At 45.7% G+C, this 24,317-nt stretch overlaps 1 protein-coding gene across 2 annotated transcripts in view; it reads right to left on the reverse strand.

Moving 5' to 3' along the window:
• Nucleotides 1-24,271, reverse strand: part of ST8SIA2 (ST8 alpha-N-acetyl-neuraminide alpha-2,8-sialyltransferase 2) — a 93,755-nt gene extending 69,484 nt beyond the window's left edge. For both annotated transcript variants that reach the window (XM_004372668.1, XM_004372667.1), the window contains exon 1: nucleotides 24,156-24,271. In XM_004372668.1, coding sequence (XP_004372725.1) covers nucleotides 24,156-24,253 — 98 coding nt within the window. In that variant the 5' untranslated portion in view covers nucleotides 24,254-24,271. The remainder of the gene's footprint in view (nucleotides 1-24,155) is intronic.
• Between the last annotated feature and the right edge of the window lie 46 nt (nucleotides 24,272-24,317).

The raw sequence follows: 24,317 nt of genomic DNA on the forward strand, positions 1-24,317 counted from the left end.
GTTCTTTATCTTTGCATAATACTCCATTGCGTGTATGTACCATAGTTTGTTTATCCATTCATCTGTTGATGGGCATCTAGGTTGTTTCCATCTTTTTGCTTTTGTGAACAATGCTGCCATGAACATAGATGTGCATATGTCTATTTGTGTGATGGCTTTTATTACTCTAGGATATATTCCTAGGAGTGGGATTGCTGGATCATGTGGTATTTCTATTTCTACTTTCTAAGGAAGTGCCATATCATTTTCCAAAATTGTTGTACCATTTTGCATTCCCACCAGCAGTGCATAAGAGTTCCTCCCCGTAGCCTCTCCAACATTTGTTATTTTCTGTTTTTTTGATTCCTGCCAGTAATGCCGGGGTGAGATGGTATCTCATTGTGGTTTTGATTTGCGTTTCTCTAATGGTTAGTGATCGTGAGCATTTCCTCATGTGTCCGTTAGACACTTGAATGTCTTCTTTGGTGAAGTGTCTGTTCATTTCCTTTGCCCATTTCTTAACTGGATTATTTTTCTTTTTGTTGTAGAGGTATTGGATTTTCCTGTAGATTTTAGAGATTAGATTTTGTCTGACTTGTACTGTCCAAAATTTTTTCCCAGTCCATAGGTTCTCTATTTACTCTTTTGGTGGGGTCTTTTGATGAGCATAAGTGTTCAATTTTTAGACCATCACAGTTATCTAGCTTATCTTCTGGAGTTTGTATGTTGTTATGGTTTGTTAATGCCATGTGTTAGCGTCTCTAGTGTTGATCCTATTTTTTCTTCTATGATCTTTATAGTTTTGGGTTTTATATTTAGGTCTTTGATCCATTTTGAATTAGTTTTTGTGTATGGTGTGAGATATGGGTCTTGTTTCATTTTTTTGCAGATGGTCATCCAGTTTTGCCAGCACCATTTGTTAAAAAGACTGTCTTTTCCCCATTTGATGGACTTTGGGCCTTTGATGAAGATGAGGTGACCATAGGTGGATGGATTTACATCTGGGTTCTCAATTCTGTTCCATTGGTCAATGTATCTGTCATTGTACCAGTACCAGGCTGTTTTGAGTACTGTAGCTGTACAGTAGGTTCTGAGGTCAGGTAGTGCAAGTCCTCCTACTTTCTTCTTCTTCTTCAATAGTTCTTTACTTATTTGGGGTCTCTTCCATATAAAGTTAATGATTGTTTTTTCCATCTCTTTAAAGAATGTTGTTGGTATTTGGATTGGGATTGCATTGTATTTGTAGATTGCTTTGGGTAAAATTGTCATTTTCATAACGTTGAGTCTACCTATCCATGAGCATGGTATGTTTTTCCATTTAGGTAGATCTCTTTTGGTTTCTTGCAGTAGTGCTTTGCAGTTTTCTTTGTATGGGTCTTTTACATCCCTTGTTTGATTTATCCTTAAGTATATTATTTTTTAGGGGCTATTATAAATGGTATTGTTTTCCTGATTTCCTTTTCATTGTTCTCTTTATTGGTGTATAGGAATCCAATGGATTTTTGTATGTTTCTCTTGTATCTGGCTACTCTACTGAATCTGTTTGTTCCAGTAGCTTTCTTACGGAGTCTTTTGGGTTTTCTATATATAGTATTATATCATCTGCAAATAGGGACAGTTTTACTTCTTCATTACCAGTTTGGATGCCCTTTATTTCTTTTTCTTTCCTTATTGCTCTAGCTAGGACTTCCAGCACAATGTTAAATAGAAGTGGTGATAAAAGACATCCTTGTCTTGTTCTTGTTCTCAAGGGAAATGTTTTCAGCCTCTCTCCATTAAGAATGATGTTGGCTGTTGGTTTTGTATAGATGCCCTTCATTATGTTAAGGAATTTCCCTTCTATAACTATTTTATTGAGACTTTTTATCAGAAATGGGTGTTGGGCTTTGTTGAATGCGTTTTCTGCATCAATTGAGATGATCATGTGATTCTTTTATTTTATTTATGTGGTGGATTACATTGATTGATTTTCCCATGTTGAACCATCCTTGCATACCTGGTATGAATCCTACTTGGTCACGGTGTATTTTTTTTTGATATAATGCTGAATTCTATTGCCTAGAATTTTGTTGAGAATTTTTGCATCTATATTCAGGAGACATACTGGTCTTAATTTTCTTTTTTTGTGGTGTCTTTGCCTGGTTTTCATATCAGGGTGATGCTGGCTTCATAGAATGAATTCGGAAGTATATCTTCCTTTTCTATGTTCTGAAATAGTTTGAGTAGTACTGGTGTAAGTTCTTCTCTGAATGTTTGGTAGAATTCTCCAGTGAAGCGGTCTGGGCCAGGACTTTTTGTTGTTGTTGTTGCAAGTTTTTTTTTTTTATTATTATCTTTTCAATCTTTTCTCTTTTTATGAGTCTGTTCAGATTTTCAACATCAATTTGTGATAGTTTGGGCACGTAGTATGTTTCTGGAAATTTGTCCCTTTCCTCTAGATTTTCAAATTTGTTGGAGCACAGTTTTTTATAATATTCTGTTATGATCCTTTTTATTTCATTTGGGTCTGCTGTAATGTCCCTCATTTCATTTCTTATTTGGGTTATTTGCGTCCTCTCCTGTTTTTCTTTTGTCATTTTAGCTAGTGGTTTGTTGATTTTGTTGATCTTTTCGAAGAATCAACTTTTGGTTTTGTTGATTATTTCTATTGTTTTTCTATTATCTATTACATTTATTTCTCCTCTGATCTTTATTATTTCCTTCTGGTGGCTGTACGCTTCTTTTACTGTTCTCTTTCTATTTGCTCAAGTTGTGGAGCTAATGTTTTGATTTTGTCTCTCTTCTTTTTTGATGTGTGCATCTATTGCTATAAATTGACTTCGGAGCACTGCCTTTGCTGTGTCCCAAAGGTTTTGGTAAGAAGTGTTTTCATTCTCATTTGATTCTAGGAATTTTTTAATTCCACCTTTGATTTCTTCTATTACTCAGTGGCTTTTAAGCAGGGTATTACTTAGTTTCCATGTAATTTATTGTTTTTCCTTGTTTTTCCTGTTGTTAATTTCTACTTTGATGGCATTGTGATCAGAGGAGATACTTTGTATTATCTCTATATTTTGGATTTTGTTGAGGGTTCTTTGTGGCCTAAGATGTGGTCTATTGTGGTCCATGTGCATCGGAAAAGAACATGTGCTTTGCAGCTGTTGGGTGGAGTGTTCTACATATGTCTGTGAGGTCAAGTTGGATGATTGCGCCCTTTAGCTCTTCTGTATCTTTGCTAAGTTTCTTTCTATATATTCTGTCCTTTACCGAGAGTGGTGTATTGAAGTCTCCTGCTACTATTGTGGAACTGTCAATTTCATTTTTTAGTGCTGTTAGAGTTTGTTTTATGTATTTGGAGCCCTATCATTGGGTGCATAGATGTTTATTATGGTTATGTCTTCATGATGGATTGTCCTTTTAACCATTACATACTGCCCTTCTTGTCTTTTATGGTGGATTTTGTTTTAAAGTTTATTTTATCCGAGATTAGGATTGCCACTCTTGCTCTTTTTTGGTGGCTGTTTGCTTGATATATTTTTTTCCATCCTTCGATTTTAATAAATTTATGTCTTTGTTTCTAAGTGTGTCTCTTGTAGACAACGTATTGATGGATCCTGTTTTTTTATCCATTCTGTCACCCTCTGTCTCTTTATAGATGCATTTAAGCCATTTACGTTCAGTGTAATTATTGATAGGTGTGAGTTTATTGCTGTCACTTTGTAGTGCTTTTTTTTTTGCGGTGCTAACAATTTCTTTGTTCCTCTTACTCTCCTGTGCTGAATTCCTTTTGTTTGTTTATTTTTTCATTTCTTTTGTTTTTGTAGGTTTTGCTTTTACTGAGACTTTGTTTTTCCTTTATTTCGATGAGTAGGTTTCTTAACTTTCTTTGTGGTTACCTTGAAATTTACCCTATCTTCTTAAGTTAGAACCAGTCTATTATTACTTGGTATTGCCTTGCCTTCCTCTCCATTAGAAAGTTCTATACCTACACTGTATATTCCCTTTTTTATTGTTCTGATGTTGTCATTTGTAGATTAACCTCTCTGGGTCCCTGTTGTAAATCTTTTGGTTTTGGATAGTCCTTGAGAGTTCATTTCCTAGGTTGGTATCTGGCTGGTGCGATACTAAGATTCAGGCTGTCATCTGATGTTGTTTGTTTTCAAACTGAAGGACTTCCTTTAATGATTCTTGTAAATTTTGTTTAGCTTTTTACATATGCCCTTAATTTCTGTTTATCTGGAAATGTGCTAATTTCACCATCATATTTAAATGAGAGTTTTTGCAGGATATATTATTCTTGGTTAGCAATTTTTTTCTTTCAAGGTTTTATATATGTCATCCCATTGCTTTCTTGCCTGCATGGTTTCTGCCAAATAATCAGAGCTTAGTCTTATTGTTTCTCCTCCATAAGTGACTTTTTGTTTTTCTAGAGCTGCTCTCAGGATTCCTTCTTTGTCTTTGGTTTTAGCAAGTGTGATTATGATATGCCTTGGGGATTTTCTTTTGGGGTCTATACTATATGGGGTTTGTTGAGCTTCTTGGATGGTCAGCTTTTCATCTTTCATGGTATTAAGGAAGTTTTCTGTCAGTAGTTCTTTAATGATCCTCGCTGTTTTCTGTTTTCTTCTTCTGTTCTGGAACTCTGATCACTAGCAAATTTTGGCTTTTGATCATATCCCACAGAATTCTCAGGGTTTCTTCATTTTTCTTTGTTCTTTCTTCTGATTTTTCCTCAAAATTGTATCCAAGTGTCTGTCTTCAATTTGACTGATCCTGTCTCCCCATCATTTCAAACTTGTTCTTCAGCCCTTCTATGACATTATCCTTTTCTGAAATCTTGTTGTTTATATTTTGGATTTTTAATTGTTGTTTTTGTATGATTTATATTTGTGAACTTATTTTGGCATTTTGTTCTTGTATTATTTTCCTGAATTCTTCCATTTTTTGGTGTGTATTTTCCATGAATTTGTCTGCCTTTTCCAAGAATTTCTCTATTTTTTCCTCATTTTTGTATGCTTTTTTCTTCAACTCTTGGATAGCTCTGAATATTAGAGATTTGAATTCCCTATCATGTAGTTCTAGTGCCTTTTCTTTTACTGGAAAGTCATCTGGTGTTTTATTTTGGATGCCTACTGGAACTATTCTGTCCTTTTTTAAAAATATGTTTTGATATTATCTGCTGTCTTTAGTACATTCAGTAGTTATTGTCTTCACTTATTGATTGTAGGTTTGTTTGTTTCATCCTGCTTTCTTGTTTTATTTGGTTATGTCTGAGCCAGCAGGCTGTGCGTTCTTTGTTGTTTGGTCATCTGTGGACACGATATTTTTCACCTCATTGTCCAATGGGCAGAGCTGATGGCTCAGCTATGGTGCAGCAAGGAAGGTCTGGCTGAAGGGGAGGGGCTGGGATGGGTTGTTTGTAGCATGTACTGAGGCCGATAAGGTGAGCCGGGGATCAGTGCAGGCCAGGTTCTGGTAGGCCATGCCTGTGCTGTTCCAGAATGCAATGTTCAGCACACAGTGCAAATAGGCATGAGGGAGGGAGGAGGAGGCGATTGTGATGTCTGGAGCTAGGCTGGGCTTGAGAAAGAAGAGAGGAAACAGAAACAGGAGCCAAAAAAAAAGTGCTGAGGGAGCCTGCTGTTTGGTGTGGAGAGACAAGAAACCGAGAAATGAAGAAAAACAATAAGGAAAAAAATTAAAATAAAAAAATGCCTCCAGGGGTCCCACCAGTGCAGCTGCAATGACCGGGGAAGCGGCTCCCAAGCTGCACAGTACAGCCTGGTTAGAAGGGGTGGAGATGACACACTGAGCTAGGTATTCAGGAGATGGGAAAAGAAGGTAAGTAGAAGAGATGAGAAACCGAGAAATAAAGAAAAAATAAAGAGGAAAAAAGAACAAGAAAACAAACAAACAGTAAAGAAAAGAAAAAGCCCCCAGGGATCCCACCAGCGTAGCGGTGTGGACTGGGGAAGAAAAGATGGCACACAGAGCCCAGGTGTTCGAGAGAAAGGAGAGGGAGGATGTGAAAGGCAAGGAAGAAATCAAAAGAGGCTGAAAAGCAACACCAGAAACAATGAAATGGCACTGAAGAATCTGGCGGGTGTGGGCAGGGCAAATCTGCATGGCATGGAGACATCGCCTCCCATGCCACGGTCAAGGCCCACTGGGAAGCAGTGAAGGCCAAGCAGAGGGAAGCAGGGTTGGGGTGGTAAAGTGTGTATCACTGGTTACCAGGTACTCTGTCTCCTGCTGGGAGCTCTGTGAATCTGTTTTCCCGTACTCCCTGTCTGCCAGTCTCCGACAGGAGTCCAAAATGGTGGATCCATGCTGTGTTAGCTGATAAGGGACCTCCGCTGGTAACTCTCTTTGCTCTCTCTTCTCTGTCAGTTTTTTATTCCATTTGGTACTTAGTTGCGTTCTTTATCTCATCATTTGACCCTTAGGGTTCCAGGATTGACATTTGTCTCTGTTTTACTTAGTTTTTCAGGTCTTTGCTGTGGAGGGACTGCATGGTGCTTCTGTCTATAGTGCCATGTTGGCTCCACCCCTACCTGGGAGAGATTTATGATGAAGACCTAAGTGAGTCATTCTGACGCTTTGTTGGGGTTTAGAGCTTTCATAAAGAGCCCTCGGAGCACAATGGTTAATCATTCAACTGCTAACCGAAAGGTTGGTGGTTCAAACCCACCGAGCAGCTCTGCAGGAGAAAGATCTGGCAATCTGCTTGCATAAAGATTACAGCCAAGAAAACCCTATACAGCAGTTCTATTTTGCCACACAGGGTGACATGGGGTCACTATAAGTCAGAATCGACTCGATGGCACTCAACAACAACAATAGAGATTGGGTGATGTCAAAGAAACAATTGCACTAGACAATGGACAGTGTTAAAGCAGACAAAACCCAACCCAAAACCCACCACTACTGAGTTGATTCCGACTCATAGTGACCCTACAGGACAGAGGAGAACTGACCCATAGGGTTCCTAAGGCTGTAATCCTTACGGAAGCAGACTGCCACATCTTCCTCCTGTGGAGTGGCTGGTGGGTTCCAACTGCTTACCTTTTGGTTGGCAGCTGGGTGCTTAACCATTGTGCTACTGGGGCCTCTTTAAAGCAGACAAGGACCACTTTATTAGAAAAGGATTATTATAAGGGAAGAAGGACTAAGGCAATGGAAGAAAGGAATACCAGATGGCAGTGGGGAGTGAGAGAACAGCACCCACCCCACTGAGACAAAGAACTGGGAGCTTTTAAAAAGAAAGTTAAGAGGGGTTGGTCTCTGGAATGGCTTTTACTGAGGTGTCAGTTACAGCCCAGTCTGCTCAGAAAGTTTTCTTTTATTATGATAAAACCACTTGGACCCAGGGAGACCCAGGGGAGAAGGGCTGGACATTGGGAGAGAGGAAGGCTGGCGAGATAAGGGACATGCCTATTCTAAAGTTATTTGAGCAGAGTAGATCTTTAAGACCATCTAGTCAGTTGTTAACATGAAATGGTTAACATAGTTAACATGAAATGGTTAACATAGTTAACATGCTCAGCTACTAATTGAAAGGTTGGAGGTGTGAGTGCACCCAGAGGCAGTGGGAAGAAAGGCCTGGCAATCTGCTTCCAAAAACCAGCCATTGAAAACCCTGTGGAGAACAGTTCTACTCTTCTACACCTGGAGTCAGTTGTTTACTATAAACTGTCCCTGGAACACACAAAGGAGCTTGGGTAAAATTCCAAGTGCTTGGGTAAAATTCAACTTTGTCCGTGGGCAGCAGTGGCAGGGCAGGGGACGGGAAGAGGGGTCTGGGCTGGTTTACTCTCCTAGGCTGGACCATTAGCGGGGATTTGGGAGGCCACTGTCAGCACACTGGTGCCCACATGCACAGCCAGCCTAAGAGGCTCCCTGCCAATGCCAAGATGGCTACACCACAGGGGGTTTCTCCCTGCTTCTCCTGGGAACTAAACATTTTGATTAGGGTACAGTTTGGGTATTACTCAGAAATCACTTAAAGTCAATCCCCAAATTTCAGGAACCTCAGAGGTGCAGTAGGAGGGGCTTTGCTGCTTACCGAAGAATAGCAGACAAAAGCTGCCAGCCTATCAATTTACCAATGCATTTTCTCCACACATCTTATACTTTCTCCCTTCATTATTTAAGCCACGTTGGCATTTACTAAGAAAGAAGGTGCAAGTTAACGCTGGGTATCGCTCCTCCAAGCGCAGCCAATATTCTTGTTTTTGAAATTAGAGATGGGGAAACCTAACGACAAGTGTTCACACCTCGCTGGGCAGAGTCCAGCTTCTGTCTGCCTCTTCCTCAGCATCCTGCTAAAAGTTTGCGCCCAATGAATGGTGATGGCCGCCATTGTGTGGGGCCATCACCACTGGGGCAGGGGAGAATATGCAATGAGTCTCTTAATTGCCCTTTAATTATTTTATTTCTTTTGGTGAAAACATACACAGCAAAACACACCAATTCAACAATTTCCACTCTTCAAGTTGTGCAACCATTTTTGCCATCCTTTTGCAAATTATTCTGTTGCCATTAATATAAACTCACTGCCCCCAAAGCTACTCCTCTACCTTTTCAAGTTGATATTGGAAATTTGATCACATATAGATAATTCTTTAAAAGAGCACAATGCTCAAAGAAGACATTCGTTACTAATTAAGCTAACTTATATTGTTTAGTTTAAAGATGACTTCAGGGGATATTTTCAGTTTAAAGTTTAAAGACTATCTCAGGGCAGTAATTTGGGGGGGAGGGTCTTCTAGCCTCAACGGCTCCAGAAAGTCTGGAGTCCATGAGAATTTAAAAATCTGCTCAACATCTCTCCCTCCTCCCCACCTTTGATCAGGCTTCTTCTATAGAATCTTTGATCAAAATGTTTAGTAACGGCATCTGGGCACCATCTAGTTCTTCTGATCTCATGGCAAAAGAGGCAGTTGTTCATGCAGGCAGTTAGCCACACGTTCCAGTTCCTCCTCCAATTCCTGATTCTCCTTCTTCTGCAATGAGTCTTCTCTATAGTCTCAAAAGTTTCCACCATCCTTTTAAAAACCCGTGTGTGGTATAGAAAATGAGGTGGAAGGCAGGAGGCCCAGTATGGGAGGCAGTCAGGCAATTTCAATACAAAGAAAGTAGCTAAGAGCAGCATGGGCCCATGGAGACATGCAAACCTCAGTTACTAGTTGTGTGACCTCAGGAAAGTGCTGGAGCCTCTCTGAGCCTCCTTTGCCTTGTCTGCAAAGGGGTAAACAGGATGGTTATGAAAAACGAATGAGATGACCTGTTCATAGCAGACAGGCTGGCACAGCATCATACACACACACCAGTTGCTATTGAGTCAATTCTGACTCATGGTGACCCCAAGTGTGTTAGAGTAGAACTGTGCTCCACAGGGTTTTCAATGCTGATTTTTTGGAAGTAGATCACCAGGCCTTTCTTCTGAGGTGCTTCTGGGTGGACTCAAACTGCCAAACTTTTGGTCAGCAGCAGCCCGAGTGTATTAAATTAACTGGGCAGGTGTGGGGGGTACCCTAAGCAGGTACAATCTCCCTGCATAAGGCCGTCCCTCCTCTCAGGGTTTTCTTCCTTCCTTGGCCAGGCTTCACCCTGCCTGGGGAAGCTGACTGCGCCAGCCTTTCTCACCCTTCCCCAGAAGAAAAGTCCTCCAGGCTTTAATCATTCATGTTGTTTTCTTCCCTCAGTGTGTGTCTGTCTCACTCTCTGGTAATGAGATGGTCAAACGAACGCTGTGCTCCAGAGCCTTTCTAAGAAGCCTAGGTGGAGGAGCTGGCTGCAGGAGAGGGGAGGGAGGAGGAGGCGGAATCAGAGGCTCTGCCTCCCCTCGCATCCTGCAACCAGGTGTGTCAGAGCTGGCAACCCTAAATGGTATCGATCTTTTGGGCTGGGCTGCCATATTCCATTACGGCCTCGGCGCTAAGATGCTGTCCCCTAAGTTCTCCATCAGCCCTCCTGCTCTCCAGTTTCTCTCTCCCACAGACCTTTGTGTTTTGGAAACATGAGCATGCATGCTTTCTGACTGAATGCCATTGAGTTTTTGGACAGTTCTCCTTGTTCCCTGGAGCCAAACAGCCTAGGTTTGAATCCCAGCTATGCAACTTACTAGTTGTGGGACTTTGGTGAAGTTATTTAACTGCTCTATGCCTCAGTTTCCTCATCTGTAAAATGGGGATAATAATTAATAACATGGACCTCATAGGATTGTGGAGAGAATTGCAAGTGTTAATATAGTCAGAGTGCTTAGAATATTGTTTGGCACAGCACAAATATGTAAAATAATGACTCAGCTGTTATTGTTATTCCCTGTTGGCATTCGCCTCCCCAGGGGAAAAACGTGTGAGGAGTTTCACTGTTTCCTGAAGTGACTCCCTCAGTTTCCCTTAAGGTTCCATACCCCACAGTACTAGATTTCAGGGACCAGTAACATTTCCAAAAATTTGGGGCTCGGGGTTGGGGAGTCATAGGGTTACTAACTTCTTTGGTCAAGAAAGAGCATTACAACTACCAACTACCCGTCGCTCTCTTCCATGAAAAACAGGCCATCTTAAAGGCTTGGAAAGGGAAGAAAGGAGCATTATCTCAGAATATACATGAGTTCTTCTCAAGCAATGACAGCTGGCAACTTGAAACTAACATAATTGTCATGGCTACATTGTGCTTTTTGTTTTCCTCCTCTTCTTCCATTTGGATCACCACCCACCTGCAGAGCTGCATTTGGGAACTACCAACTAACTTAGGGGTCCTTTCAAACCCCACCACTGACCACAAGGCTCGAAGCAGAGGAGAAATTGTAGCCCCGGGCCTGAAAGACGGGCCAGGAAGTAGAGTTGAGGGCCTCCGTGTTCCTTGAAGGTTAACAAAACCGCTCTCGGGGAAACTCCCTGACGGCAGTCTCTCTCTCTCAGAACTCTCACACACACCCACGTGGCATATGGCGGGACGCGGAGTTTCCAGGAGCAACGATTCAGGACTCCGATCTGCTGGAAATCTTGGGAGACGCTGCTGTGTGTGGAACCGCTTCTGCCAGCGTGCGGAACAGACACATGTCCTGTCGGGCCACTGCTCTCTCCCTAGTTGGAGCATTCCCCTCCGCCCAACCCTAAGCCTGTGACAGCTGAAGCTGAGAAAACGCCAAGATAAACAGGTCCCGTCAGGACACCAGGCGACTGGGGAGAATTTAAAACCACCCAAGATGCCACTCAAGAGTGTGACTAATCACAACACTTAAGGACGGGCCTCAGCACTGGGAGACGGCAGGCAAACCCCAGACCCTCAGTCATTCCTAGGGGACGGTTCCTGGGGTGCGGATGGCACCCCCTTCCCCTGCCCAGTAGGGCACGTCTCCAGGAGATGGCCATGTCCCTGCCCTCTATCAGTAGACAGCCACCAGACTTACCAGGTGATGCTGCTATGCTCATGCCTTCCTCGGCCATTCTCACTGTATCTTTCCATCTGTCACTCTAATTTGCTTTTCTTGAGACAGCCGAGAGATGCAAGGCTCCTGGGTTTATCCAGGATCCATGCAGCTAGTACACGTCTTGACTTGACCAGTGTTTCAGAATAAAAAGAAGTGTTATGTTCCCAGGTGGTGCAAAAGGTTTGTGCTTGACTGCTAACCTAAAGATTGGAGGTTCAAATTCACCCAGCAGTGCCACGGAAGAAAGGCCTGGCAATAGCTTCCTTAAAACTTTCAGCCAAGAAAATCCTATGGAGTAGTTCTACTCTGTTTAACGCATGAGGTTGCCAGGAGCCGGAATCGACTTGACAGCAACAGGTTTGGTTTGGCTTTGATAGAAGTGTTGAAAAAAGAAAACCTATGCGATGATGCACACCGACTTGCCCTCACATTTCATACCCTCTCCATGTCTCAAGCACAACTTCTGGTATCCTTCAGAGTGGCCAGCCCTTGGAATTTCACAGCCGGCCCCAAGTTCCTCCTCTGCTTTTACCACCAGAATCCAAGATCGTAAGGCGATAATAGACAGAATTGACACTTCCTGTCCAGTCAGGAGGGAGGGTGGCTGGGTGCCGCTGCAGAGGCACTGCTGGCTGGAGTGGACTTAGGGAGGGCACTCAGGAGAATAAAGAGCAGGGCAGAGGCTTGGGGACTGGGGCTCTCCAGCTTTGCTTTTTATCTGAATTGGCAGTGGGCAAATATACCACTGGATCCCCCTCTTTTACAAACTAGAAAGGGGCTTTCATTTCCATTGCATGTCCTCCAACATTCTGAGTGGATGGGGTAATGTCACAGGCAGACGGTGCCTTTAACTAAGCTGTGCTGTCCGTGTTGGATACTTGGGAAAGCAGTGGGCTTCCTGATCAAGCGGAGGGTGTCTGACATTAGGATAGTAAATACCTTTTAGGTCCCTGGGTGGCACAAATGGTTTGCACTTGACTACTAACCAAAAGGTTGGCGGTTCAAACCCACTCAGTAGTGCCACAAAAGAAAGGCCTGGCAATCTGCTTCCATAAAGAGTACAGCCAAGAAAACCCTACTGAGCTCCGTTCTACTCTGTAACACATGGGGTCGCTGTGAGTGGGAACTGACTGGATGGCAATAAGTTTTATATTTTGGGGTAGAGAGCCTTAGGGCCTATTTTTGCCATGTCCTAGGCCCACAGTTTGCTCATTCATCAAATTATGGACTTCCTATAACCAGTTGCCACTGACTGGATTTTGACTCATGGTGACCCCACGTGTGTCAGAGTAGAACTGTGCTGCACAGTGTTTTCAGTGGCTGAATTTTTTTTTTTTTTTTAATATTTTATTGTACTTCAGGTGAAGGCTTACAGAACGGATAGTTTCTCATGTAACAGTAACACACATGCTGTTTTATGACATTGGTTAACAACCCCACAACATTTTAACCCTCTAAATTCTCAACTTTTTTTTTTTTGGTGAAAATACACATAGCCAAAGATACGCCATTTCAAAAATTTTTTTTACATACACATTTAAGTGACATTGACTACGCTCTTCTAATTGTGCTGTTATTCTCACTTAAGATGAAGGCTTACAGGACAAAATAGTCTCCCATTTAACAGTTACTACAAATGTTGTCAGTGGCTGAATTTTGAAAGTAGATCACCAGGCCTTTCTTCTGAGGTGCCACATTGTTTGCACCACCTAGGGACGTGGACTTCAGATACTATGCCAAATGCTCAGCATAAGGGCTGGGGATAAGGGATGAATAAAACATAATTATGAAATCCATCTCCATAGGATGCTGGCAGGGCGGGATGCTAAGTGTGCTCACAAGAGGGACAACTAACCCAGATTGTCAGGGCAGGATAATGCCTTGCAAAGGAGGTGACACCAGACCTTGGCTTTGAAGGAAGAGATAGGGCAGCCAGGGGCAAAAGGGATGGGGACAGGAAGAATAGTGTGTGCAAGGAGGGTGTTCCAGCCAGCAGGAACAGCATGTGTAAAGGCTCAGAGGTATAAAATCATGGTGTACTCTGGGGAACGGTGAGCAATTCAGAATTTCTGGATTCCAGGGTATGAGAGGAGCAGGAAATAAAGAGGCTGAAGAGGGAGGCAGGGGCCAGATTATGTATTGTCTTGCATGCTATGCTAAAAGCATTGGGGAACCTTTACAGAATTCTACTCTCTCTGAGAAATATTTATAATTTGTAATTTACAGCAGTCCCGATCTCTAAAGCTTAAACAGTTTTAAAACCTAGCAGCCTTGCTTTACAAGGGGAAAGAGGCCCTGAATGGTGAATTGTTCTCTAAGAGGAATATCTATTTACAATTTAAATTTGATGTTAGGAACAGTTTGCAACAAGGACTTGGAGCCAGTGAGTTAAAACGAGACCTTTCTTCTCTCCTATTTTTTCCTTCCTATTTTATACCTGAGTGAATGAGAAGAATGAGATTTTCCCCCAAAAAAGTTGCATCAGCTCGAACAAATATGCATGCACCTTACAGAGTGCCTGGACTGCAGCTGCCCAAGGCTGTTTTCTTTCACATCCACTTGGACTCACCCACTACCGGTGCGCTAACCCTCATTCTCAGCTGATGGCGATAGCTGCACCCTGCTCATGGATCTATTGTTGTTAGTGGCCTTTGAGTCGGTCCCCAATTCATGTGGGACCCCATGCACAATGGAAAGAAACACTGCCTAGTCCTTCATCATCCCCACGATCAGTTGTGAATCAGACCGTTGTGATCCATAGGGTTTTTATTGCCTGATTTTTGGAAGTAGATTGCCACGCCTTTCTTCTTAGTCTGTCTTAGTTTGGAAGCTCTGCTGAAACCTGTTCAGCATCACAGCAACATGCAAGCCTCTACTGACAGACAGGTGGTGGCTGAGCATGAGGTGCATTTGCCGGGAATCAAACCCAGGTCTCCTGCATGGAAGGTGAGAATTCTACCACTGAGCCACCACTGTCCCCCTGCTCATGATCTAGCCCTGGCTACTGATCAGAGCTCTCCTCTCCTTGTCTATCACTTTTCCAGACAGGGCCCGATGTCTGGCTGGCATGCACCAGGACCACTGGCCACAGCGTACTGGATGGTATCGGTTCTGACAGGTCCCATGTCCATTCTAACAGGTCGGTGCTCATGAGGGACTGGTTGTTAAGTGTTTTTAATATCGCCCCTCCTCCAGATCCAATCATACCCAATTCATATGCTGTGCAGAAGTGGGGAAGGCTCATTCAGTTGACATCAGAACCAGGTTTACAATGTAATGAGTTTTCCCTCCTCCAGAAGCTTTATCCCAAGGCCCCACCTGAATCTAGGATACTCATGTCCCTGGTGATGTGAGCTTGTCTGGCATACTAGGAGTTAATGCCATTCTCTTTTTTCACCACACTGAATTGGTTGGACCAGAGTGACATTGGGGAGACAGGCCCTGAAGTGTCTCTCTAGTCTTCTTCATTCACTTTCCCTCTTTCTAAACCACTAAGGCCAGAACATGCTGTCTCAGTCATCTAGTGCTGCTACAACAGAAATACCACAAGTGGATGGTTGTAATGAAGAGAAGTTTATTTCCTCACCGTCAAAGTAGGCTAAAAGTCCAAATTCAGGGCGTCAGCTCCAGGGCAAGGCTTTTGCTCTCTGTTTGGCCTTCTTCTTTTCAGTGTTCCCCCGGACTAGGAGCTTCTCTGCGCAGGGACCCCGGTCCAAAGGACGCGCTCTGCTCCCGGCACTGCTTTCTTGATGGTATGAGGTCCCCCTGTCTCACTGCTCACTTCTGTCTTTTATATCTCAAGACATTGCCTCAGGACACAATCCAGTCATGTAGATCAGGTCCTGCCTTACTAACACAACTGCCACCCATTCTCCCTCATTAAATCATAGAGGTAGGGTTTACAATTTATAAGAAAACCACAGAATACCAGGAATCATGGCCCGGGAAAATTGATACACACATTTTTGGGGGGGACATAATTCAATCCACGACATTCCACCCTTTGGTCCCCAAAAAATCACATCCTTGCAACATGGAAAACATATTCATCTCATCGTATCATAGCAAAAGTCTTAACTCCAAGTCCAAAATCCAAAAATTCCTCTTCATCTGTGAAATCTAGAATACAAGTTATCTGCTTCCAAAGGTACAATGGCAGAACAGGCACAAGCTAGACATTTCCATTACAAATGGGAGAAGTTGCAGGGAAAGAAGTGATAACAGGCACCAAGCAAGTCAGCAGAACACATTACATTAGCCCTCAAGGCTTTGTAAATAATCTTCTGTTCTCGGACACAATTTACACAATAGCCCTGCCCTCTAGACTCTAGGTATTGGCCACAGTCTCTGGATTTTAAGCGGGAGGCCCCTCGGCCCCAGGCTTCAGCTCCGCCTTCCAGGCCCACTGGGACAGCAACTCTGCTCCCTTGGCTGTAGGCGCACCATTCTCCTAGTCCGTCGGAGTGACCACTCCACCCTTAGAAACACCAGAGGCCATGGCTGCAACCTTTGAAACCCCTGAGATCATGGCCATACCTTTTGAGGCTGAAGCAGCTCGGCTTCTTGTGTCCCTTGTCTCTTCAGCTTCTGCTTCCTATGGCCTCTCGGCCCTCGGGCCTCACACCCGCATCTGCCCTGCTAGGGCAAGTGTTCCAAAGCTCAGTAGCTCCACCGGTATAAGTGCCCGGAGGCACCCCACTCTGCCAGGAAGCCTTCTGTGCACAGGCACTCAGCTCCCTTGCTCCATGGGTCGGCAAGCCTAGCTCCACCGTTAAGTGCCCAGAGGCACCCCACTCCGCCAAGAAGCCTCCTGCTCACAGGCATTCAGCGCCCTCGCTCTGTGGGTCGGCTCCAGCGCCGTCTTTCACCGGTCTCCTTGTTCTCCTGCTGTTGGTTCTCTGCTGCCACTGGTCCTCTGTCACTGCCGCACGTCTATCCGCTCACAGTTTTAAAACCGCTTCCACATTTTAGGTATCTGTTAAAGCAGCACCCCACTCTCGGTACCAATTCTGTCGTAGTCATCTAGTGCTGCTACAACAGAAATACCACAAGTGGATGGTTGTAATGAAGAGAAGTTTATTTCCTCACAGTCAAAGTAGGCTAAAAGTCCAAATTCAGGGCGTCAGCTCCAGGGGAAGGCTTTTGCTCTCTGTCGGCCTTCTTCTTTTCAGTGTTCCCCTGGACTAGGAGCTTCTCTGCGCAGAGACCCCGGTCCAAAGGCCACGCTCTGCTCCGGCACTGCTTTCTTGATGGTATGAGGTCCCCCTGTCTCACTGCTCACTTCTGTCTTTTATATCTCAAGACATTGCCTCAGGACACAATCCAGTCATGTAAATCAGGTCCTGCCTTACTAACACAACTGCCACCCATCCTCCCTCATTAACATCATAGAGGTAGGGTTTACAATTTATAGGAAAACCACAGAATACCAGGAATCATGGCCCGGGCAAATTGATAAACACAGTTTTTGGGGGACATAATTCAATCCACGACACATGCTCTTAGGCAAGCAGATAAGGAGAGAGCTCCGGGTCCTCAGAAGAACCCTGGGGAATGATCTAGAAAGGTCAGTCCTGAAACCCTATTTCATACTATTACTGTAGGGGGAAAGTAATTCAGAGGGCAGGGCAGTCAAGAGCATGGGCTTGGCCTCCTGTAGAACTAGCATCAAGCACCTGCTTTATCCCTAGCAAGTTATACAACCTCTCTGTGCCTCAGTTTCCTCACTGATAAAATGGAGACAGCAACAGTACCTAGCTTAGGGGGTGTCTTAGTTATCTAGTACCACTATGACAAAAATACCACAAGTGGGTGGCTTTAACAAATGGAAATTTATTTTCTCAGTTTAGGAGGCTAGAAGTCTGAATTCAGGGTGTCAGCTCTAGGGGAAGGCTTTCTCTCTGTCAGCTCTGAGGAAGGTCCTTGTCTCTTCTGAGCTTCTGCTCCTGGGTGATTTTCATGTGGCTTGGCACCTCTTTTCCCATCTTTGTGTCTCTGGCTTGCTTGTTTAATCTCTTTTATATCTCAAAAGAGATTGACTCAAGACACACCCTACACTAATCCTGTCTCATTAACATAGCAAAGACAACCCATTCCCAAATGGGACTATAATTACAGGCACAGAAGTTAGGATTTACAACACATATTTTTGGGGGACACAATCCAATCCATAATATTCCATTCTTTGCCCCCCCGCATTCACCCCAAAAGTCTTAAATCAACTCCAAGTCCAAAATCTCATTTTCTGAATCATATAAATCAAATATGGGTGAGACTTTAGGGTTATTCCTCCTGTGGCAAAATTCCTCTTCATCTGTGAACCTGTGAAATCTAGAATACAAGTTATCTGCTTCCAAAGTGCAATGGTATAATAGGCACAAGGTAGACATTTCCATTACAAATGGAAGAAATTGTAGAAAAAGAAGGGATAACGTATACTATGCAAGTCCAAAACCCAGCAGAACAATTTAAATTAGCTCTCAAGCCTTGAAAATAATCCTCTGTTCTCTGAGACCATCCGGGCAATGGCCCTGCCCTCCAGACTCTGGGTGCTGGCCACACCCTCTGGATTCTGGGTAGAGGCCCCTCGACCCTGGGCTTCAGCTCTGCCTTCCAGGCCCACAGGGATGGCAACTCTGCTCCCTCATCTTTGGATGGACCCATTCTCTTAGTCCATATGAGTGGTGACCTCACCTCTCGGCCCTGGAAGGCCCTGTTCTCCTGCCCCTTGAGCATGGCAGCCCTGCCCACTCGGCTTTGGGTGGCAGCCTCATCCCCCTGGCACTCCTTAACAGCAGCCCCACACTCCTCAACTGAGTTGACAAAGATCCAACTCTTTGAAACCTAGGAGGCTGTGGCCCCACCCTTTGAGATCCAGGGACCATGGCCTCACCCTCTGAAAACAAGAAGGCCCTGCTTCCCATGCTCCTTCCAACAGTTCTGCTGATCTCCAAGCTGCTCCAGGGATGATCCTTTCCTTTCTTGGAGGACAACAGATGTCGCTCCTTTGGCCTGTTTCCTGCCTGTAGAATTCCAAGAGGCAGGCAGCATTCTTACCTTTCACTCTTTCTCTGTCCCCTACAGTCTAAGTTGATGGGTTTTCCGCTGTGGTAGTTGGTTAGAGACATCATCACAGGCTTAATCTCTTTAACAAATGACTGTGTAGCCACATTCTTGGTGAACCATTCTAGGACATGCGCCCTTGGTTTTTATGACAAAATTTCCCAAATCTTTAAGTTCTGTTTTCATTTCACGCAGTTAATTTTAAAGTCCATCTCTTTCTTTTCACATTTACTATAAGCAGCAAGGAGAAACCACGTGGCCCCTTTAAGATCTTGCTTAGAAATCTCTTCAGCCAAATATTCAAGTTCATCACTTACAAGTTCTACCATCCACCAAACATTTGAACATAATTCAGGCAAGTGCTTTGCCACTGCATATAAAGTGTCGCCCTTCCCCCACTGTCCAATCACATGTTCATCATTTTCTCTTAAAGCCTCACCAGAAGCACACTTAACGTCCACATTTCTAGCAACATTCTGTTGCTGGATCCATATGCATTCTCTAAGATGATACAGCCTTTCTCTATAGCTCTCCTCACTTCCTTCTGAACCCTCACCAGAATTGCCTTTGATGCCCATAATTCTACCAACAGTCTCTTCAAGGCAATCTAAGCTTTTACTATTAGGCACCTTAAAACCCTTCCAGCCTCTACCAATTACCCAATTCTAAAACTGCTTCCACATTTTAGGTGTCTGTTAGAGCAGCACCCCACTCTTCTGGTACCAAATTCTATCTTAGTTATCTAGAGCTGCTACAACAGAAATATCATAAGTGGGTGGCTTTAACAAACAATTTATTTTCTCACAGTTTAAGAGGCTAGAAGTTCGAATTAAGGGTGTCAGCTCTAGGGGAAGACTTTCTCTCTGTGTTGGCTCTGGAGGAAGGTCCTTGCCTCTTCTGAGCTTCTGCTCCCGGGTGATCTTCATGTGGCTTGGCATCTCTCTTTTCCCATCTCTGCTTCTCTCACCTGCTTGTTTAATCTCTTTTATATCTCTGAAAGATTGACTCAAGACACACCCTACACTAATCCTGTTGTGTTAACATAGCAAAGACAATCCATTCCCAAAGTTATAATAATAGGCATAAAGGTTAGGATTTACAACACATATTTTGGGGGGATACAATTCAATTCATAACAGGGGGTTTGGTAAGGATCCGGTGAACTAGTGCTTTAAAGCAATCAGCACAGTGCCTGGTACCCTGAGCTCAACACACATGGCAGTTCTTGGTGTCATTGGTAGGTGACCAATGGGTTGTCATGAGAATGAAATGTGTTAATGTCTACAAAGCACTTGGAGTAGCTCCTTACTTACAACAAATACTCAATAAATGCTAGTGATCACCATCATCTTCATCTCCATCATCATCACAATGACTATACTATTCCTAGTTATTCACTTTCCCTTTAACTAAAGTTCTATAGCTCCTTTATGATGAGAAGAACTCATTTTAGGATGAGGGCACTGGGTGATAAGCAGGGGTTCGAATCAGTTCTTCCCATTTCAATCATGGTCAAGGAAGTGACACGTTAGACTCCGGAAAGGGCTCACTACACCTCTTCCGAGTCTCCCATCCCAGGGCTTTGACCTGTAATTTTTCCCGTTCTGGTTATGGTTCCAGATGACTCAAAGTTTAAAAATTCACGTTTTTTCCAGTTTCACTTCATTGGCCATGACTGAACCGGTTCAAACCGTTTGAAGCCCTGGTTATAAGTGAGGAGATCTATGCAGTCCTGCCCTGTCCTCAGTGAGCCAGCATATGACCCTAGATAAGTGATGTTGCTTCTCAGGCTCAAAGCTCCTTAAAAAAAAACCTGTTGCTATCGGGTCAATTCTGACTCATAGCAACCCTACAGGACAGCGTAGAACTGCCCCAGAGAGTTTCCAAGGCTGTAATCTTTACCAAAGCAGACTGCCACATCTTTCTCCAATGGAGCAGCTGGTGGGTTCAAACTGCTGACCTCTTGGTTAGCAGCGAGCTTTTAACCAGTGTGCCACCAGGTCTCCTCAGCAAAGCTCCCTAGTCAGTAAAAAGAGGAGTTTTGTGTAGGGAAACCCTATGGTCCCTTCCTGTGAGAAGGCTCTAGGAGTCTTAGCCTTCCCCAAGGATGCTGTGTGCCCATCACTGGGTCAGTGGTGAACAGTCATCCAATGCTGTTTATTGAATGCATTGTGTGCCAGGTTTTGGGGGCTCCCTGGTAGGCATGGAAGGCATGCCCTCTGCTCTCATGGAGGTTACAATCAAAACTAAAGCCTAGCGCCAACTCTTCAGACAGGGATTGGACTGGACTGTGGGACAGAAAGTGATACTCGTGAGGAGTGTGCCTCTTAGCTCAAGTAGATACAAGAGACTGAACAGGCAGCATCTGTCTGGAGGTGAGATGGGAAGGCAGAGAGGGTCAGGAGCTGGTTGAATGGACATGGGGAATCAGGGGTGGAAAGGAGCAGTGTGCTGTCACAGTACGGGGAGAGTAACTAGGGCCACACATAACAATATACGTATAAATTTTTGTATGGGAAAAAATAAAAAAGACTAAAACCTAGTGGACAATCAGAAGAACACTTTAATTCACAACTTGGTCTCCAAAACTCAGAGAGCTGCCTGAGTTGATCAGGGGCTGTTTTATCAGAAGCCCCACCCCATCTCTGAATTCACTCCTAGGCTGCTGTTTGGGTGCTTTGCAGGAACTCAACTTTCCACGTTTCCTTCTCCCCAGGGAGGCATTTCCACAAGCCAGCGAGTGAGAAATCAAACTTTGAAAACAATCACTTAACAGGAAAAGAGATGCATATATCTCAGAAAAAGCCCCTTGATGAAAGCCCTGCCCTTCACAAACATGTTATAGGAATCCGCAGGCAGGACAGGACCGCTGAGACCACATCAAAGGTCTCATTTTACAGGAAAGAGAATCCGGAGCTCCAGGAAAGGGGAATCTCAGATTTTTTTCCTCCAGACATTACATGTGTCATTCTCTTTCCTCATTCACTCTTCATTCCTTAATTCTTGGAAAAATTACCCCAAAGGGAGGTTCCCTCTCTCCCTTCCTTCCTCTCTTTCTCTCTCTTTCCTTCTTTCCTTCCTTCTTTCTTTCTCCCTAACAGAACCAGCCACTACTTTCCAGGACAATTTTTTACCCCAGGGACTGACACTGGCAGGCAATTCTCAATCCTCTCTAGCACAGGCCAAGATCAAGTTGGGGAAGGTGGGCAGGGCTGGTGCAATAGCACCATGAACTTGAATATGATGTGAGGTCTCTGGGAAGGTCCTGCTCCTGGCGCCCCTCATTGGCACTGTGCCAGGCATTTACCTGTGCGGAGCCTCAGCTGCTCAAAGTTAAGGTTGTACATGGATTAAGGAAGTGATGGTGTAAACAGAAGTAACAGGTTGTTGGGATTTCCATCCTCTGCCTCAAGTTGTTCCTCCTTCAGCCACAGTGAATCCCTGACATGCCTCCATTCCTTGAGGTTAAATATGTGTGAGACCGGAGTTCTGGTCCGGGGCTGCACATCAGACTGGAGGTGGGTCTCTGGCCTGGGTCATGACTGGTCAAGCTAGGGGTCAACATGAGGACAGAGGGGTACCAGATCAAAGGAATAAGTCACAGAGGATAACACATTTGATCTGTTTGACTATTTTCTCCAGGGTCAGCCCAGGCAGCGGGCAGGATAAAAAGAAGCAGGAATCCCCAAGTGAAACAGATCCAGGGGACACGCCCATAGCAGAAGAGCACTGGGGTTTAAATTATATGTATAAATGTCCTTCTTAGCTCAGGCTTTGGAGCGTATTCCTGGATACCCTCGTTGCAACAACTTGATGTGGGGAGGAGAGGCTTCACAATGCATTTGGCAGGAAAATGCAGCATTATGTGCAAAGCGATTTCCTGATTGCATTTAAAAAATTAAAAGTCCTTGGCAGATAGAAGGTAGTAAGTGAAAGTTCTGTGAATGGACGAACTACAGGATGCATGAATGAGTGTTGTTTTTATAGCAGAACAATGGGTAGCTGCGGATCCTTCCCTATCACATCGGCAAAGGTCAGCAAGTGACCAGACCAGGCAGAGCCCACTCTGGGAGAAGAGAGGGGGGAGCCTAGAGGCTTCCTCCCCACTGCCTCCTCCATCACCCCAAGACTCAACTTATCCGCTTCCTTTTCCTACCAGTGTTTTTTAGGCGAGCAGGAGAGTAATGTGTTTCTCCATCTTCGCGTGGAAGCGAGTGGCACATCGTCTATTAACTGCACAGCATTTGGGAAAGTTTTCGAACTCCGGGGGAAACCGAGTTCCTGAAGATGGGGAGGAGGCCGCCGCGGAGAGAGGGTTTCTTGAAGGGCGGAGGAGTTCAGAGAAGGAATTCTGGAGTTACCGTGATGGGCAGGGGCAGGAGAGCAGAAAGCAGAGCCTGCCCCTAAGGGCCTCGGCACCCTGGGCTCTGGACTGGCATCTCCCGTTTGAGGGAACTGACAGTGTAAATGCTCCTCAACTCGCGCTCATAATGAATGAAATAGCAAACGGGACAAAGAAGAAGCCTAGGCGGCGCCGGACTCGCGGAGGGCGGCTGGCTAAGCACTACCCCAAAGAGGAAGGGAGCTGCGCACTCTGAGACCCCACCTTATCGCTGGCCTGGATCAGGAGGCTCTCCTCAGGGACCCTCAGAACACTGGCTGCCTCCCCGCCCGCCCACCGCCCTTAGGCGCCTCTTCGTGGCGTAGCGGCGGAGGGGCCAGGCCCGGCAGGGCGTGTGGGACAGGGAGGCGGCTGCCCGGCGGGATACGAGCCTCCACCTCCAGAACCCACCGCGGGTGCGTCCCGCGCCGCAAGCGCGCGCTCCTGAAAGCCCCGCAACAGGGCAGGGGCTTGCGGTCCTGCCCCACCGCTAGCCAAGGGGCGCCGGGGTGTCCCAGCACGTCCCCCTGGAGAGATCATGAGAAAAAGCAAGGGTGAGACCCCGCGCGACGGGCGCAGAAGCCCACCGGGCAGCGGTACGGACTTCCCCGAAACGTCTTAGTCCAGGGGCTGCTAGCTGAGGGTGGGGGGCGGCAGGGCTGGTTGAGCATCCAAAGGCAGGGATGGGCGGGGGTCTCAGCCCCGCCCCGCGCGCCCCGCCTCCAGCGGTGCCAACCCTCACCCCAACGCCGGGCTCCGGGGCCAGCGGGAGGCGCGTGTGCATGTCTGTGTGTGTTGAGGGGACACCCCCCTTCCCGGGAGCCCATGCAGAGCCCCCGCCCTCCGCTCCCGCCTGGGGATCCCCAACCCCGCGCAGAGATCCCCGCGCACCCCCTTCCCACTTTGCCAAGGCGAGAAAGCGGCGGAACCGGAGACAAAGAAACTCCTGCCTCCTCCACTCTCGGCCCCTCCGCCCGCCGCTGACACTCCCCGGCGCCCTCCCTGGACCCCGCTGACACTGCGCGCAGACCGGCCAGAGAACCGGGCAGAGTGGACGAGTCCGCTCCCCGATGCGGGCCAGCTGGGGGTTGTCGTGCCCCTCCACCGGGGAAACCTCACGGCGGCCGCGCCCCCACCCTCCGCTCCCCAAACCGTCCCGGGCGCACTGCACCGCCATCCCCGACCCGAACCGTCCCCCACCTCCCCAGCTGGGCGACAGGGGGACGTGGTGCACACAAAGCGGGGGCGGGGTACCAGGGTGGGATAGGGAGAGATCCCGCCACCGCCGGCCCGGGCCCGTGCGCAGCTATTTACCCGATTTCTTCTTCGATCTCCGAAATGTCTGCGAAGATGAGGAAGACCACGAGCAGCGTGAGTGCGGCCAGCATCCAGCTCCGGAACTGCAGCTGCATCGTGGGGTCGTGCCCGCCGGGACCCTCGCGGGCCGGCGCGAGGAGCGGGCTGGAGGGCGCAGCG

The sequence above is a fragment of the Trichechus manatus genome, unplaced genomic scaffold, assembly GCF_000243295.1.
Source record: "Trichechus manatus latirostris isolate Lorelei unplaced genomic scaffold, TriManLat1.0 scaffold00019, whole genome shotgun sequence".
NCBI lineage: Eukaryota > Metazoa > Chordata > Mammalia > Sirenia > Trichechidae > Trichechus > Trichechus manatus.